We start from the raw sequence: 12801 nt of genomic DNA, 5'->3' as shown, positions 1-12801 counted from the left end.
ACCAACGATTAAGAGTGTACGATTCATCACCTCCATTTGGAATCAAAGAATAGGAAGTACTCTTGAATGTTTACTCCGCTAGATCACCTTCTTCTGTACAAAGAAAATTTGATAAGCTAATCTAACAATTGAACTTTGCAAACAAATCATTCGACTTAACAGTTTGTAAGAAGAAACCTTCTCTGACGCGGCCACAAATTGAGGGAAGCAAGCAAAAGAAGTGAAAGGTATTTGAAGATAACTGGTGCTGGACAAGCTCGTGTTGATTGTTGCATGCGGGCATGGCTAATTGCGTGATATTTGCTCACAGAGGTCATCCTACAGAATCCTTTTTGTCCTACAGTGTATACATTATGAACAAGAAGTAACAGCTCCGCAAATGTAACATTGATGAGGAAAGCATTAGCAGATATCATAAGGCTACAAAAAGTAAATTCTACGACAGAACCGTTAAAGGTCGAGTTTAATTAGCTTTGAGGCATTGCTTGCTTTTTACAACATTATCAGTCAAAATTTTACAAGAATATCTTCTCTACTATTTTGGTTTAATAAAAGGCAAGCTTATATTCATTCAGAATCTGAAACAAAATGTAACTCACAATCTTGAACAAAATGGAACACAATATTTTGCGAAATAGGAAGAAATGTGATAGCGTAAAACCACATGTGTCGATCATTTTTTTCGAAAGGCTTTCATCGGCTCCACGCCCAGCTCCTGTGCCAGCTTGCGGTAACTAATAATGTGATCTGGCGTATAAATTATGCCCCCTTGTTGTTCCCCGTCCACTAATGCCACAGCTGCACGTTCAGGGTCACCAGGAACTAAAACTGGCTTCTTGGGATCCACAGGAGTCATTTGTCGTAAATGGTCCATCAGATTCTAGCATAAAGAGGAAAACTGAATTAATATCTGGAGACAGCCTTCATTTTTAGAGTAAATAAGATACCTGTACTCGTTCGGTGACGCCAGGAGCAAATTCGTCCAAATTGACTGCTATGAAGCATTGACCCAAATTAGCTGGCACATTGTGGTCGGTCCACTTCCTGATCTTGGGGCCGTATTGCGAGCCGGAAAGCATGCCGCAAAGAATCTCAACCACCATGCCCAAAGCGTATCCCTTATAGCCGGAGTTAATTTCGGACCCGCCCAAGGGCATCAACCCTGAACCCTTGTATATAGCTTCGTAAGCATCAGTGGTTGGGAGCCCGTCCGCTCCAAGGACCCAGCTCGTTGAAGGTAAGGGCTCCCCTCGCCGATATTGGATCTCAATCTTCCCACCAGCCACCGAGGATGTGGACATGTCTAACATGAAGTTGTCCCCGTTGAGTCCGGGCAAGGCCACGGAAAACGGGTTCGATCCAAATACTGGCACTTTCCCCCGGGTTGGGGTGACCAACGGCGACGTGTTTGTGCACGAAATCCCAAGCATGCCCTCGTTTAGGGCCATAGTCGTGTACCATTGGCAAATGCCGAAGTGATTTGAGCCTCGGGCAGACACCCAACCCACGCCGGCCATTTTTGCTTTCTCGATAGCCAATTTCATACTAAATCATTTGAATTCAAGTTAGTTCTCCAGAGCTTGAATGAAAATAGTTTGGAATTCCCACCTGAACTCTCCCACAACCACACCTAAGCCATTTCTACCATCCACTAATGCAGTCGAAACACTTTCTTTGACAATTTCCGGAGTAGCCTAGTGTTAATAATGAACTTGTGCAATGAGCTTAACTCAGATCCTTTGTATAGGTAGATATGTGTGCGCTTACTGAGGGAAAACAATTTCCAGATTGAATGTCTCGGATGTACATGGCCAAGCGATTGAGCCCATGGGAGAAATGGCCGCGATAGTCAGCTTCCACTAGATTCAAGGCCAATCTTTCGGAATGGTGTGGAGGACAGCCTTTAACCTCCATGCAAGAACGCATGAACCGCACTACCTCGTCCTAAGTCGACAATTCACATGGCAAATAATTTGTCAAATTTGATTTACATTTCATATTAACCTCTCACCCCCTTAAGGGAATCTCTCTACCTTATGAATGAATAGTTCCTCATCGGAGACTTTGACTTCCGGTCCTCCTCGACTATAATACGATCGCTTGGCCAATCCTCTTGTTAGATTTTGGAGAGCCCGACTCAATTTCAGAGACATCATGATGGTGGTCAATGCAATTATGAAACTTCAAGACACGCGAATCAATCGACCCAATGTGCTGCCTCGTCAATCGACTTTCGTCAATAAGTTAAATAAAGATAACTAGAATCCGTATTATCTACGGCAGGATAAATTGAACAAATAATCTTCAAAATGATAGGGTAAGTTCTTTGATGTGGCATTCATACATGTCTTATTACTGTTGATTTTGGCTCATTGTAATTATCTCTTACGTCTCTCTTCAGTATCAACAATAGATCATTCAGTTTGAGCCAGATAAGCTGACGCCTAGCTCCTTCTGGGGTAACAATTAATTGCCAACAGCAGGGTTAACAACTATTTTTGCGGGCTTTGTTACCTCTACTGGGAATTCAATCTCCAACACGTCATGTGGGAAATTTTCCAATTCTTGTTAAATCCATATTCATATAATATTTGAACCATCAAAATTTTAGGATTTGTAGATCTGATTAATCTGTTCTGACAATATTTGACATCTAGTTTCACAAATATGACTTGTAATTGCTCGCCCAACCCATACGTTGGTCACAAAACAGTCCTAGAGCTGTAACTCTTTCTTCACCTTTGCTTTCCTATTTGTTTTTGAAATTAGCTTTTCCTTGATTTATTCCCATTAGTAGTCCATGCGGATAGCCGTTCGTTCGTTCGGAGTCAGATGAAAGTTCTCTCGCATAACGCATGCGTTGGTCGATTCTTCTTTCCTTAGTGAATATTTGTTGAAGAAGGTAGGGTTGTTGGATAAAGTGTTCCAAAGACTTGATCTGCACGATGTTATTGTGAGTCTGGGTATTAATTGCGTTGAACCCAATACACTGGCTGGAGCAGAAGGCTTGGAACCAGTTCATCAATTGATCGTCAAATCTGTCCCTGAAGTGTGGAAAAGTCTACATGGTCGTTCGTGGCGATCAATTAAAAATCTTTGGAAACATATTGAAGATCTCTTTTTCCCCCAGCACGGGGAAAAAATGAAATCCTATTCTTTTTGGAATTCGAAGCCCTCATTATGACGCTACAGGGTGGGTGCCCCACACAAAAGTTTTGCCTGATCCAAAATGGTGCAAAATAACACATTTTTCAACTCAATTGTTGAAACTCTCAAAACGGTATTTCTAAATCACGTATTGAGTAAAAACCAAACTAATTGAGGTATACGCATTTATCCACATTATCTGTAAATCTAATTTATAAAGAAAAAAAGGCAGTTACTTGGCCCTCTGATTCCTGTCAAATCAAGCATATTCAAAATACTTAGTTAAATCTTGTCCTGTGAAGTGGCTGCTGGGCAAACACTCATAGAAAGGACCCGAAAACCGGTTGCTTTTGTTGTTAGAGTGTCTGTGAGTCCATTTATAAAAAAAAGTGGACATTGCACCGAATCAATTTTTCCCTCAAAGACAGTCCTGTAGCGACCGCTCTTTTAATTCATGTCCATCTTTGCCAATTCCAGCAATTGAGTCGAGTCTTTCGCCTTTGTTTTCATCTGTCAAAGGCTCGATATGAAGACTAAAGTCATCTCTATCTGCCTTCGTCATTTTTACGTTGTTTATTTACGATTCTTTTTCTAGGGCCGAAATAGATGATCGTTCCAAAGTTTATCTCCCTTATTTCGTGTTCCCTAAACTGGTGACCCCGATGTGATCGAACACAATTCAAGCACCCCCTCCACGCCTTGCCAGCTTCACCAAGGCCTCCAGGACCGGCTCCATTGACCTCAAGTTGATCACCACGCCGGAGGGGATCCTCTCACTGGCAGATTACTCTTGAAACAAAGATGGAGGCTAAGAGCAACCCCGTCATCGTCACGTCCCCCCATGGGGCGCTGCGAGTGCGCCAACCGGCGTGAACCTGGCGGTCAACATCGCAGAGGTCAAGCTGCCCGCTCTCTGGTTTCACCTCCCAGGTATGTAGTTCCAGAAGCTCGAGATGGTATTTGTGTTCAACAACCCAAGGATTACCCAGGACAAGACCAAGTTCCAAAGGACCGTGCACGCCCTGGACGCAAAGGTCATCTAGGAGGTTGCCCACCTGATAGAGAATCCGCCCGCCACTGACGCCTACGAGACCCTGAAGTCCGCTATCATGGAGATGACAGAGACAAGGAGAGAAGAGATCTTGTTCTCCATCAGCGGGTTTGGCGAGAGGAGTGCCACCGGGTTCCTACGCCACTTCAGAGGGTTGATCCAAGAGGACGATTGCGGGGACACTGCCTGCGCGCAGCACAAGTGCAAGGCCTGCCGCAGTGGCGGTAAGATGCTGGGGGCGTTTGTCATGCAGAACATGCCGATGCAGGTTAAGGGGAAACTCGCCACCACCACTTTCACCAAGATATCCAATGACGAACTCTGCAAGGAGGCAGATGCTGTCTTGGAGCAAGTGCCAACGGGGTGGGGACGGGGCGTCAACGCTGCCCAGCCATCCTTACCCACCGAGTCCATTGCAGAGGAGGACCAGCACTATGGTGATCAGGAGGAGCTCAAGGAGTTCCTGCTTGGCTAGCACATGTACCATGTCAACGCAGTCTCGTTTGAGCATGAGAGGGATCTTTGTGAGGTTCTGACTCATCTGCCTCAAGCAGGCATCGCGGTGAACCGCAAGAAATGCAAATTTGGCAGGTCCAACGTCGACTAACTTGGCTTCAACATCTCTAACGCTGGGGGGTATGCCCGCTTGACGCCAAGGTGGCCGCCATAAGAGATTTCACGACCCCCTATGACCAAGAAGGAGGTTCAGAGGTTGATGGTTAACTTTTATTACTGCTTCCTTCCTCGTCTTGCTCGACACCTGGGTCCACTCCACGGCACAACCGGGGTGAAGAAGGACTTCAAGGTCGACCAGACCCCCGACTTCCTCGCTATGTCAATGCCGTCAGGAACGCGATTGCAGACGCTACCTCCTCCAGTTTCCGGACCTGGACGCTGAGACTGCGATCCACGTCGACGCATCCGACCTTGTAGTTGGTGCGGAGTACGCCCAAACGGGCAAGGACGGCCAGTGGTGCCCCCTGGCGTTTTTCTCAAAAAGGTTCTTGCCAGCTGAGGTCAAGTACTCAGCCTTTGATTGAGAGTTGATGGCCATTTACACCTCAATAATGACGTTCAGGCCGTACATGGAGGGGTGCAAGTTTGCTGTCCTCAGGGATTACAAGCCCATCACGTTCGCACTCCAGAGCTCGGCGGAAAAGATTCCTCGCCAGACTTGCCACTTTGCTTTCATTGCTGAGTTCACATCCAACATTTGTCACATTTCAGGCGTGAACAATGTGGTTGCTGATGCCCTCTCCCGTCCACTGTCCACCTGCTCTCCAGGAGCCGAGCCAGGCCGTCTCACATCCCAACTCCTCCGGTTAACAATTCCTCCGCGGGTTGCGGCCACCCTTGTCCCCTCCGTCGATTACGCGGCCATGGCAGTGGCACAGCCGCCCATCAATGAGTCCAAGTTGGCTTTCCCCAGTCTCAAGCTGGAGTATATGTCTATGTTTGGAGCTGAGTTCATTTGCGACGTCGGCCCCCGCCACCTCGTCCCTGCGGCCTTTAGGAAGAGCGTCTTTGACGCCGTGCACAGCCTCTCCCACGCGGGTCACGGACCGTGTTCTTGGGCCGTGGCTCTCAGAGGTTTGTTTGGCCCCTTGTCAAGAGGGATGTCAAGGAGTGGTGCAGCACCTGTCTTCCTTGCCAGAAGGCCAAGGTGGCGGTACATACCCGTGCGCCCTTGACCCGCCGTCCCCCGCCAGACCGCCGTTTTGGCAGCCTCCATGTGGATTTGGTAGGCCCCTTTCCCGTCTCTCAGGGTAACATTTACCTCTTCACTGTCATTGATCAAGCTATCAGATGGCTGGAGGCAGTCTATATGATCGTTCCATGCTTTATCTCCCTTCTTTCGTGATCCCTAAACTCCATGAATTGTCCGGCAAAAGGTGGGGCAACCAATGTTCTTTAGCAAAATAAGACGATGAACCAGAGATTTAATTCACAATAATGATTGACTGAGGTGAAGTATCAATTATTCACGCATCAAGAGGGTTTATGGTTGCCGCACTCTCAAAACAGCCACAATAATAATTTTTGAGAGTTTTCGCAATCGAGAAGGGATATGAGCGATAACGCATCAATTTGGAACCGGAAACAACCTTTAGACACCCTGTTGACAACGTTTTTGCAACCATTCGACTGAATATGGGTAATTGAGTACGCACGTGAGATTGCCAGTCCCAACACATCGTTTCCATTTTCCCATTGTTCTCTGATCCTTTAGTAGCTCACCCCCCCTCGCTGGCAGGGAATGCAATGCCCATGACTATTAAAATGAAAGGTTATAATTCCTCTACTTATTACCTTTCAATCTTTATATGATATTTGGTCCACCAACGTTGGCAGACCGAGCTACTCCTTGAATGTCGGGTTGATCTGAAATGCTATCTAAAAATATGTCCAAGTCTGACTTGGAAGATGTAACCGGATCACCAATTTATGCGTATTCCCGACGAATATTAGTAGAGGGAAGCAAATTAAACAATGAAGGATCCCGAGAAAGAGGAGAACTGGACTTCATTGTTCGAATTAGCCCTGATTCTTGAGGGCTTGAATGTCCTCTCAATACGCACATTAAGCCTCTATGGTCACTAGAAATGACCGTAAATCTTGGGATGGGACAAAGCCCATGAATGCTTATGAAGACGTGCAGTATCAGATACATTTCGTTCCTTCTCACAACGCTGTACAGTCCCAACCTTTCTAACCTCTCCCAATAGGATAGCTCTCTCTCTCATTCCTGTGATGTTCCAAGAAAAACACCTTAGGACTTGCTCGACCTTTTGCAAACCTGCTGAACACATTGGAGCCCAACTGGGTGAAGCATATTCATGATGTGGTTGAACAATCGACTTGCACAGAGTTAGCATCGTGATGCTGTCTCTGGACTTAAACGTGCGATATATCCAACCACACATTTGAACAGCCTTAACCACCTTCAACTGGATATGCTCATCGAACTTTCCATTGTTTTGGAGGACTACACCTAAGTCTTTCATAGATGAGACCTGTTCAATATCTTTACCTCCATTATCTTCGAATGGAGTATGCAAAGGAGTTGACCCGAAGAAGGTCATTGACCGCAATTTCATTCCGTTCAGGGCCATATTACTTTCAGTTACCCAAGAGTAGATTCTTTCTAGGTCCTTTGCAAGGCTAGTGGAATCTTGGCCATTCCCGACCAAAACTAACTTTGTATCGTCAGCAAAGGAAGAGAGACTGAAAGTAATACTAAGCTTTTGAAGCGGGGCAATGAATATCATAAACAGGAGGGGTCCCAAGATGGAGCCCTGGGTAACATCATGTCAATAAGCGACCCTTCAACCTTAACAACTTCCTTCCCATCATGAATGAAACTTCTTATTCAGTTGAGAGCCTTGCCTTGGATCCCAATGTCATGAAGTCTATTCAACAGAAAGCCATGTTCAACTTTATCAATAGCCTTGCCAAAATCAAAATAGACAACGTGTACTGACTCGTATTTTTTTCAGTCCCTCAATGACTTGCTCTAAATGCTCAATCAGTTGGGTAACCGTGCCAAAATGTGCTCGGAACCCGTGCTGGCTAGGAGGAAGGACTTCATTGACTTCAAGATATTCAACAAGTTTAGACTTCATGACCTTCTCCAACACCTTCGCAATTCTCGAAGTGAGAGAAATCGGCCTATAATTACTGGGGAGTGACTTATCTCCCCCTTTAAAAATTGGAACAACATGAGCTAACTTTAGTGAAAATGGAAACTTGCCCTGATCCAAGATGCAACGCATCAAGTACGAGAAAACAGGAGCGAGAACCAGTGAGCATCTCATCAGAAACTGAGATGTCACACCATCAGGGCCAGGAGAAATCGAAAGCCTCAAGTCCCTGATGGCCTCTAAAGCATCTTGATCTGTGACTGCAAGATCATCTAAACGCTCAACTTGACTAACCTTGTCAATCTCAACCGAATCATCTTCAGAGCAATGAGCTGTTGCTTCTGAACTCAGTGGGGTTGAAAACATACTGGAGAACTGATCTCCAAGCATGTTAGCCATAGCCTCTACATTACTAATGGCTTCCCCATCAACCTCAAAAGGCCCAACAGGGTGTTTCATTTTTCTCTTGGAGTTTGCATAAGAGAAAAAAAGCCTTCAGATTCGACCTGACCTCCTGAACCACCTTACTCTCAGTTTGTGACTGGTCGTATTCGATGGAGACCTTAATCTTACCCTAAACTACGTCCAACTTTTTTAGAGACTACCCACAATTGCTGGATTCGAAGTGCTCTTCAGCCTTTTTGCTAGTTTGCAACTCTTTTTGAAGAAAGTCTTCCTATATTTTGGAATTTTTGTCCCTGTATCACTTTTCGGAACACATTCAGAGATTGCTGAACTGGAGCAAACTTCCTTAAAAACTGAAACTAACTTATCAATGGCTGCATGTATGGACGATTCCTGTTTCAGAATTGAAATCAGGTCAAGTTCTTCAAATCTTTCCATAATCAACGGCCAATGCTCATCTTTGAACTTGAACTTGGCCAGACCGACCTTTTTGGTCGGTTTTACTTCAGACCACGCCGGCTTTTGAGTAATGGTCGACCCTATGTCAAGAGCATGATGATCTGACAGATTACTAGGACACACTGGATCAGATCAGGGTCATTGGAAAAGACCAAGTCGAGAACGTTATTCGCTCTGGTGGCTGCACCAAAATGCTGGGAGAAGTTCCATGGGATTAAAAATGTTAATTTTGAAGGAATGATTTAACAATGGATACAATTCACTTTTAAATCATTGATGCCCATCACTAGTCCCTTGTAACTCAAGACAAAATAATACCTGTCTTTTGCTTTAATTATGCCAATCTTAACATAACTTACATGTTATCATAAGTGTACTAGCCTGAAACTTCGCAAGGCACTCGGTTTGCAGTTTAGCTTTGAATATTCAACTATGTAATATTGCGGATTTATTTAGAGAATATAAATGTGTAAAAAAAGATAGCAAAAGTGTATGTAAATGTGGTTAGCCTCTTTGACACGGCATTATAAATAAAAGACCAAAACTTATTTGCTTAATGGCTCATGAATTAGACACAAACTTTACTTGTGTACTCTTTACTTGTGCAACATTTCACACCTATTTTGCTAATTCATTTTTTTCGGACAATTGCCTGTTGGCCTCAACTAAAATCGACCATTTGTGAAAAATCAACGATCTTTTGCTTTTGCCGAGCATGGAAGAGATAATGACAAATAGTGCGTTGAGCCGGCTGATGTGTTATTTCCAAAAAGCTGAAAAAGTATTTTCTTTTTCAAAATATAAAAAAAATAGCTATTCTCTATCCCTACGCCTGATACAAATTCGTTTTGGTTTGTCAACATTGATCCGAGAATTTAGTCAAAAATCTTTTGTTGAGCCTCTACTTAGGCAATGAAAGTGGTTAATTTTTGAATTGCAATCATAAATTTCATTGTTACATTCCTAACTGAATAAAACCTTGTTGGATCACGGTTCCCAACCTCTGTTTCAAATACCTTTCAGCCAAAAAAATGTTGCTCTCCAATGCAGAACCACAACACAATGAAAAAGACGTTCTGGAACTTGAAATCTCATGTGCACAAGCCCCAATTATCATTTAAAGCACAACTTATGCTGTTTATTTGTTCGGGGAAAATTCGCGCCGATTTCAAGCAACGTTATCTCTCTGAATGGGCCTCATCGGATCAACGCCAAGATCTTGAGCTAGCTTTCGGTAACTAGTGATATGGTCTGGGGTATATTTTATGGCCCCTTGTTGTTCATCGTCAACCGTGTCCATCGCTGCTCGCTCAGGATCTCCCGGGACTTGAACCGGGTTTTTGGTATCCACTGATTCCATACTCCTCAATTGGTCCATGAGGCTCTAAAAAGGGGTGAATACGGATAAGTTGCTAAAAATATTGTTCACCATAACCAAGTCAGTCGTGCTTACTTGGACTCGATCAGGGATACCCGGTGCGAATTCTTCCAGATTGACAGCAATGAAGCACTGTCCTAAGTCGGCAGCCACATCATGGTTGGTCCATTTTCGAATATTTTGGGCGTATTGTGACCCTGACATTAGACCACAGAGAATATCAACAGCCATTCCCAAACCGTATCCCTTATATCCCGAGTTGACCTCCGACCCTCCCAACGGCATCAGACCCGAACTCTTGTAGAAGGCTTCGTGAGGATCAGTGGTGGGTTTTCCATCTGTTCCCAAGGCCCAACTCGTTGAAGGTAAAGGTTGGTTCTTGCGCATTTGAATCTCAATCTTGCCCACAGCCACCGAAGACGTTGACATGTCCAGAATGAAGCTGTCCCCGTTCAGTCCGGGCACCGCAATGGAAATGGGATTAGTTCCAAAAACAGGGGTCTTGGCACGGGTTGGAGTCACCAAAGGGGATGTATTTGTGGATGATATGCCCAAGAACCCATCCTCCAGGGCCATCTGTGTGTACCATTGACAAATTCCAAAGTGGTTGGAACTCCTGGCACACACCCAACCAACCCCCGCCTCTTTCGCCTTTTGAATGGCCAGCTTCATACTGGAGAACAAGAAAGATGCAAAGGAGTTTGTCGAATTTTTATTTTTGAGTATTGTAAAATGTATTTGCACCTACCTATATTCCCCCACAACCACACCTAAGCCATTTTTGCCGTCAATTAATGCCGTTGAAGCACTTTCTTTGATCACACTTGGCGTCGCCTTTTAAAGAAATATGATACCTTTTTTATTTAACTACCTGTCACCAAAACTCAGTATAGAACTGTAACTCACAACTGGATCGCAATTACCCGATTCAATGTCCTTCACATACATGGCCAAACGATTGAGGCCGTGGGAAAAGTGTCCTCGGTAATCGGCCTCTAAGAGGTTGAGAGCCAGTCTTTCGGAATGTTGAGGCGGACAACCTTTGACCTCCATGCAAGATCGCATGAATCGCACGGCCTCATCCTACAACGGAATTTGCTTGGGAGTAAAACTAATGGATAAAAGCATTTTGTTAGCTCTCACCTTATGAATGAACAAATCATCCTCAGCTATCTTTTCATGGATATCTCCTTGATTGAAGTATGCTCTTCTCGTTAGTGTCGGGCACAGTCTGGGAATCGATCTCATGAATGTTGGCTTGAACATGATACACAGTAGATCTTAAGACACTTTGGAGTTGTGGTAATGCAACCTGTTTTTGATATTTTTCTGGCGACAAGTCAGGTTGAGCATGGGTTGAGCGTTCAACGCAATACTGTTTCATTGGTAAACACAAAACCTCTACAGAAAAAGTGAAGAAGGTTTTACGCGTTTTAAGCTCGAGAAAGCGGGAGCGTCCGTGTCAGGCTAATTTCTAGACCTTAAAGAAAGATGGGAAAACTTCACAAATAGTTAGTGAAATTTTTAAACTGAAAAGGTAGCCCATAACAGCTCATCTATGAAAGCAAATAATGTCATAGCAAAAGATTCAGCCAGTAAAAGCATAGCACGAAAAACCAAGTCCCATACTTTCAATTGGGTCTGAAGATGCTAAATGCTACAAAAAACGGGTGCATTTCTGTGTCAGAAGGCATACTTGAAATTGGTAAAATGCAACAAAATTTTAGCTGTATTCTTTCGTTTTTGTAAGTGAAAGGTTTTTTATCTTTCACAAAAGGTTTGTTCATATTTCTCTTGACCGCTCCAACGGCAAGAAATGCAAATGTTAAGAGAAAGAACTAAAAAGTCCTGAAAAGGTGTCATGAATGCAAGAGCGACAAAAGGGTCCCTTGGTTTTTTGTAATGTTTCCAAGAAACATTATCAAAACAGGTTCGAATCTCGTTTGAAAACTGGAGCCCTAAATCAATCGGCCTTTTACATTTACTGATCTCTTACAGTAATCAAAGGAACTATTCCGAGAAAACTAAACTCGATTGAGATTGAGGTAAATTATGAGGCAGACATGATCGTGGTAGGATATGTTCAAATTAGAGAAAGCTAACTGTCTATCATGCTAATGTTTCCGCAATATGTGTGAAGATTTCTCTAATAACCAATTGCTACAAGAAAAACAAAAAAAAATGAATTTGTTTCTTTTTGGGGGTCGTTCTAATTGCGCTATATTGGGATGGAATAGGAATACAGTTATTTTTTTTTAAATAGTAATACAACTTGTTCCAATGGCGAGATCTAGCTAATAAGTTCACATGTATGTTTCCGCCGATTCAAAATTGTTGAGGATTTTCATTTCCCAAATCATCCACCGTATCGGTTAATGCTTCTACACTCTATATTTAAGCAAATTGAGACCATTTCACAGGGTTTTGATGAAGGTGTTAATGTTTTATAATTTGGCCTTTGCTAACTTGCTCTCAGGTTCACGTGAAGTTGATGAATTGCATCGACTTTTAACGGTTTGGGAAAACAGATCCCGAGAATGTGCATTCTCTTCTGGCATTTACCATCATAACCATTAGGACTCATCTTGTGGTAATTTGCGAGGCCTAATCATCTCCCTCTTGGTTAATGATCGGCGTGGTCAAATTATGTGCTGGATGGAAGTTTCCAACTTGCATCATCTCTGATTTGGTTTCTCCTTTACTCTCCCAAAATCAAACGA

General features: G+C 43.8%; 2 protein-coding genes across 2 annotated transcripts; both read right to left on the bottom strand.

The window, feature by feature from the left end:
* Nucleotides 1-538: 538 nt before the first annotated feature.
* Nucleotides 539-2318, bottom strand: LOC131877958 (uncharacterized oxidoreductase YjmC-like). Its single transcript, XM_059223816.1, has 5 exons — nt 2034-2318; nt 1768-1944; nt 1609-1694; nt 948-1545; nt 539-880 (listed from the first exon to the last, which is right to left on the bottom strand). Exons 1-5 carry the CDS (start codon nt 2154-2156, stop codon nt 674-676), a joined length of 1191 nt encoding a protein of 396 aa, XP_059079799.1. The 5' UTR covers nt 2157-2318; the 3' UTR covers nt 539-673.
* A 7495-nt stretch (nt 2319-9813) lies between these two features.
* LOC131877957 (uncharacterized oxidoreductase YjmC-like) lies at nt 9814-11420 on the bottom strand. The gene is made up of 5 exons (XM_059223815.1): nt 11225-11420; nt 10988-11164; nt 10830-10915; nt 10157-10754; nt 9814-10087 (listed from the first exon to the last, which is right to left on the bottom strand). The coding sequence occupies exons 1-5, from the start codon at nt 11345-11347 to the stop codon at nt 9872-9874; spliced, it is 1200 nt and encodes a 399-aa protein (XP_059079798.1). The 5' UTR covers nt 11348-11420; the 3' UTR covers nt 9814-9871.
* Nucleotides 11421-12801: the final 1381 nt, after the last annotated feature.

The sequence above is a fragment of the Tigriopus californicus genome, chromosome 3 (genome assembly GCF_007210705.1).
Source record: "Tigriopus californicus strain San Diego chromosome 3, Tcal_SD_v2.1, whole genome shotgun sequence".
Taxonomy (NCBI): domain Eukaryota; kingdom Metazoa; phylum Arthropoda; class Copepoda; order Harpacticoida; family Harpacticidae; genus Tigriopus; species Tigriopus californicus.
This window is presented reverse-complemented; position numbering and strand designations above follow the sequence as displayed.

Coding starts and splice junctions, on each gene's coding strand:
- LOC131877957 (XM_059223815.1), bottom strand. CDS start 11,347: ATGTTCAAGCCAACATTCATGAGATCGATTCCCAGACTGTGCCCGACA. Junction 11,165..11,224: donor ATGATTTGTTCATTCATAAG/GTGAGAGCTAAC, acceptor ATTCCGTTGTAG/GATGAGGCCGTGCGATTCAT. Junction 10,088..10,156: donor GTATCCCTGATCGAGTCCAA/GTAAGCACGACT, acceptor ACCCCTTTTTAG/AGCCTCATGGACCAATTGAG.
- LOC131877958 (XM_059223816.1), bottom strand. CDS start 2,156: ATGATGTCTCTGAAATTGAGTCGGGCTCTCCAAAATCTAACAAGAGGA. Junction 1,695..1,767: donor CTGGAAATTGTTTTCCCTCA/GTAAGCGCACAC, acceptor TATTAACACTAG/GCTACTCCGGAAATTGTCAA. Junction 881..947: donor GCGTCACCGAACGAGTACAG/GTATCTTATTTA, acceptor TCTTTATGCTAG/AATCTGATGGACCATTTACG.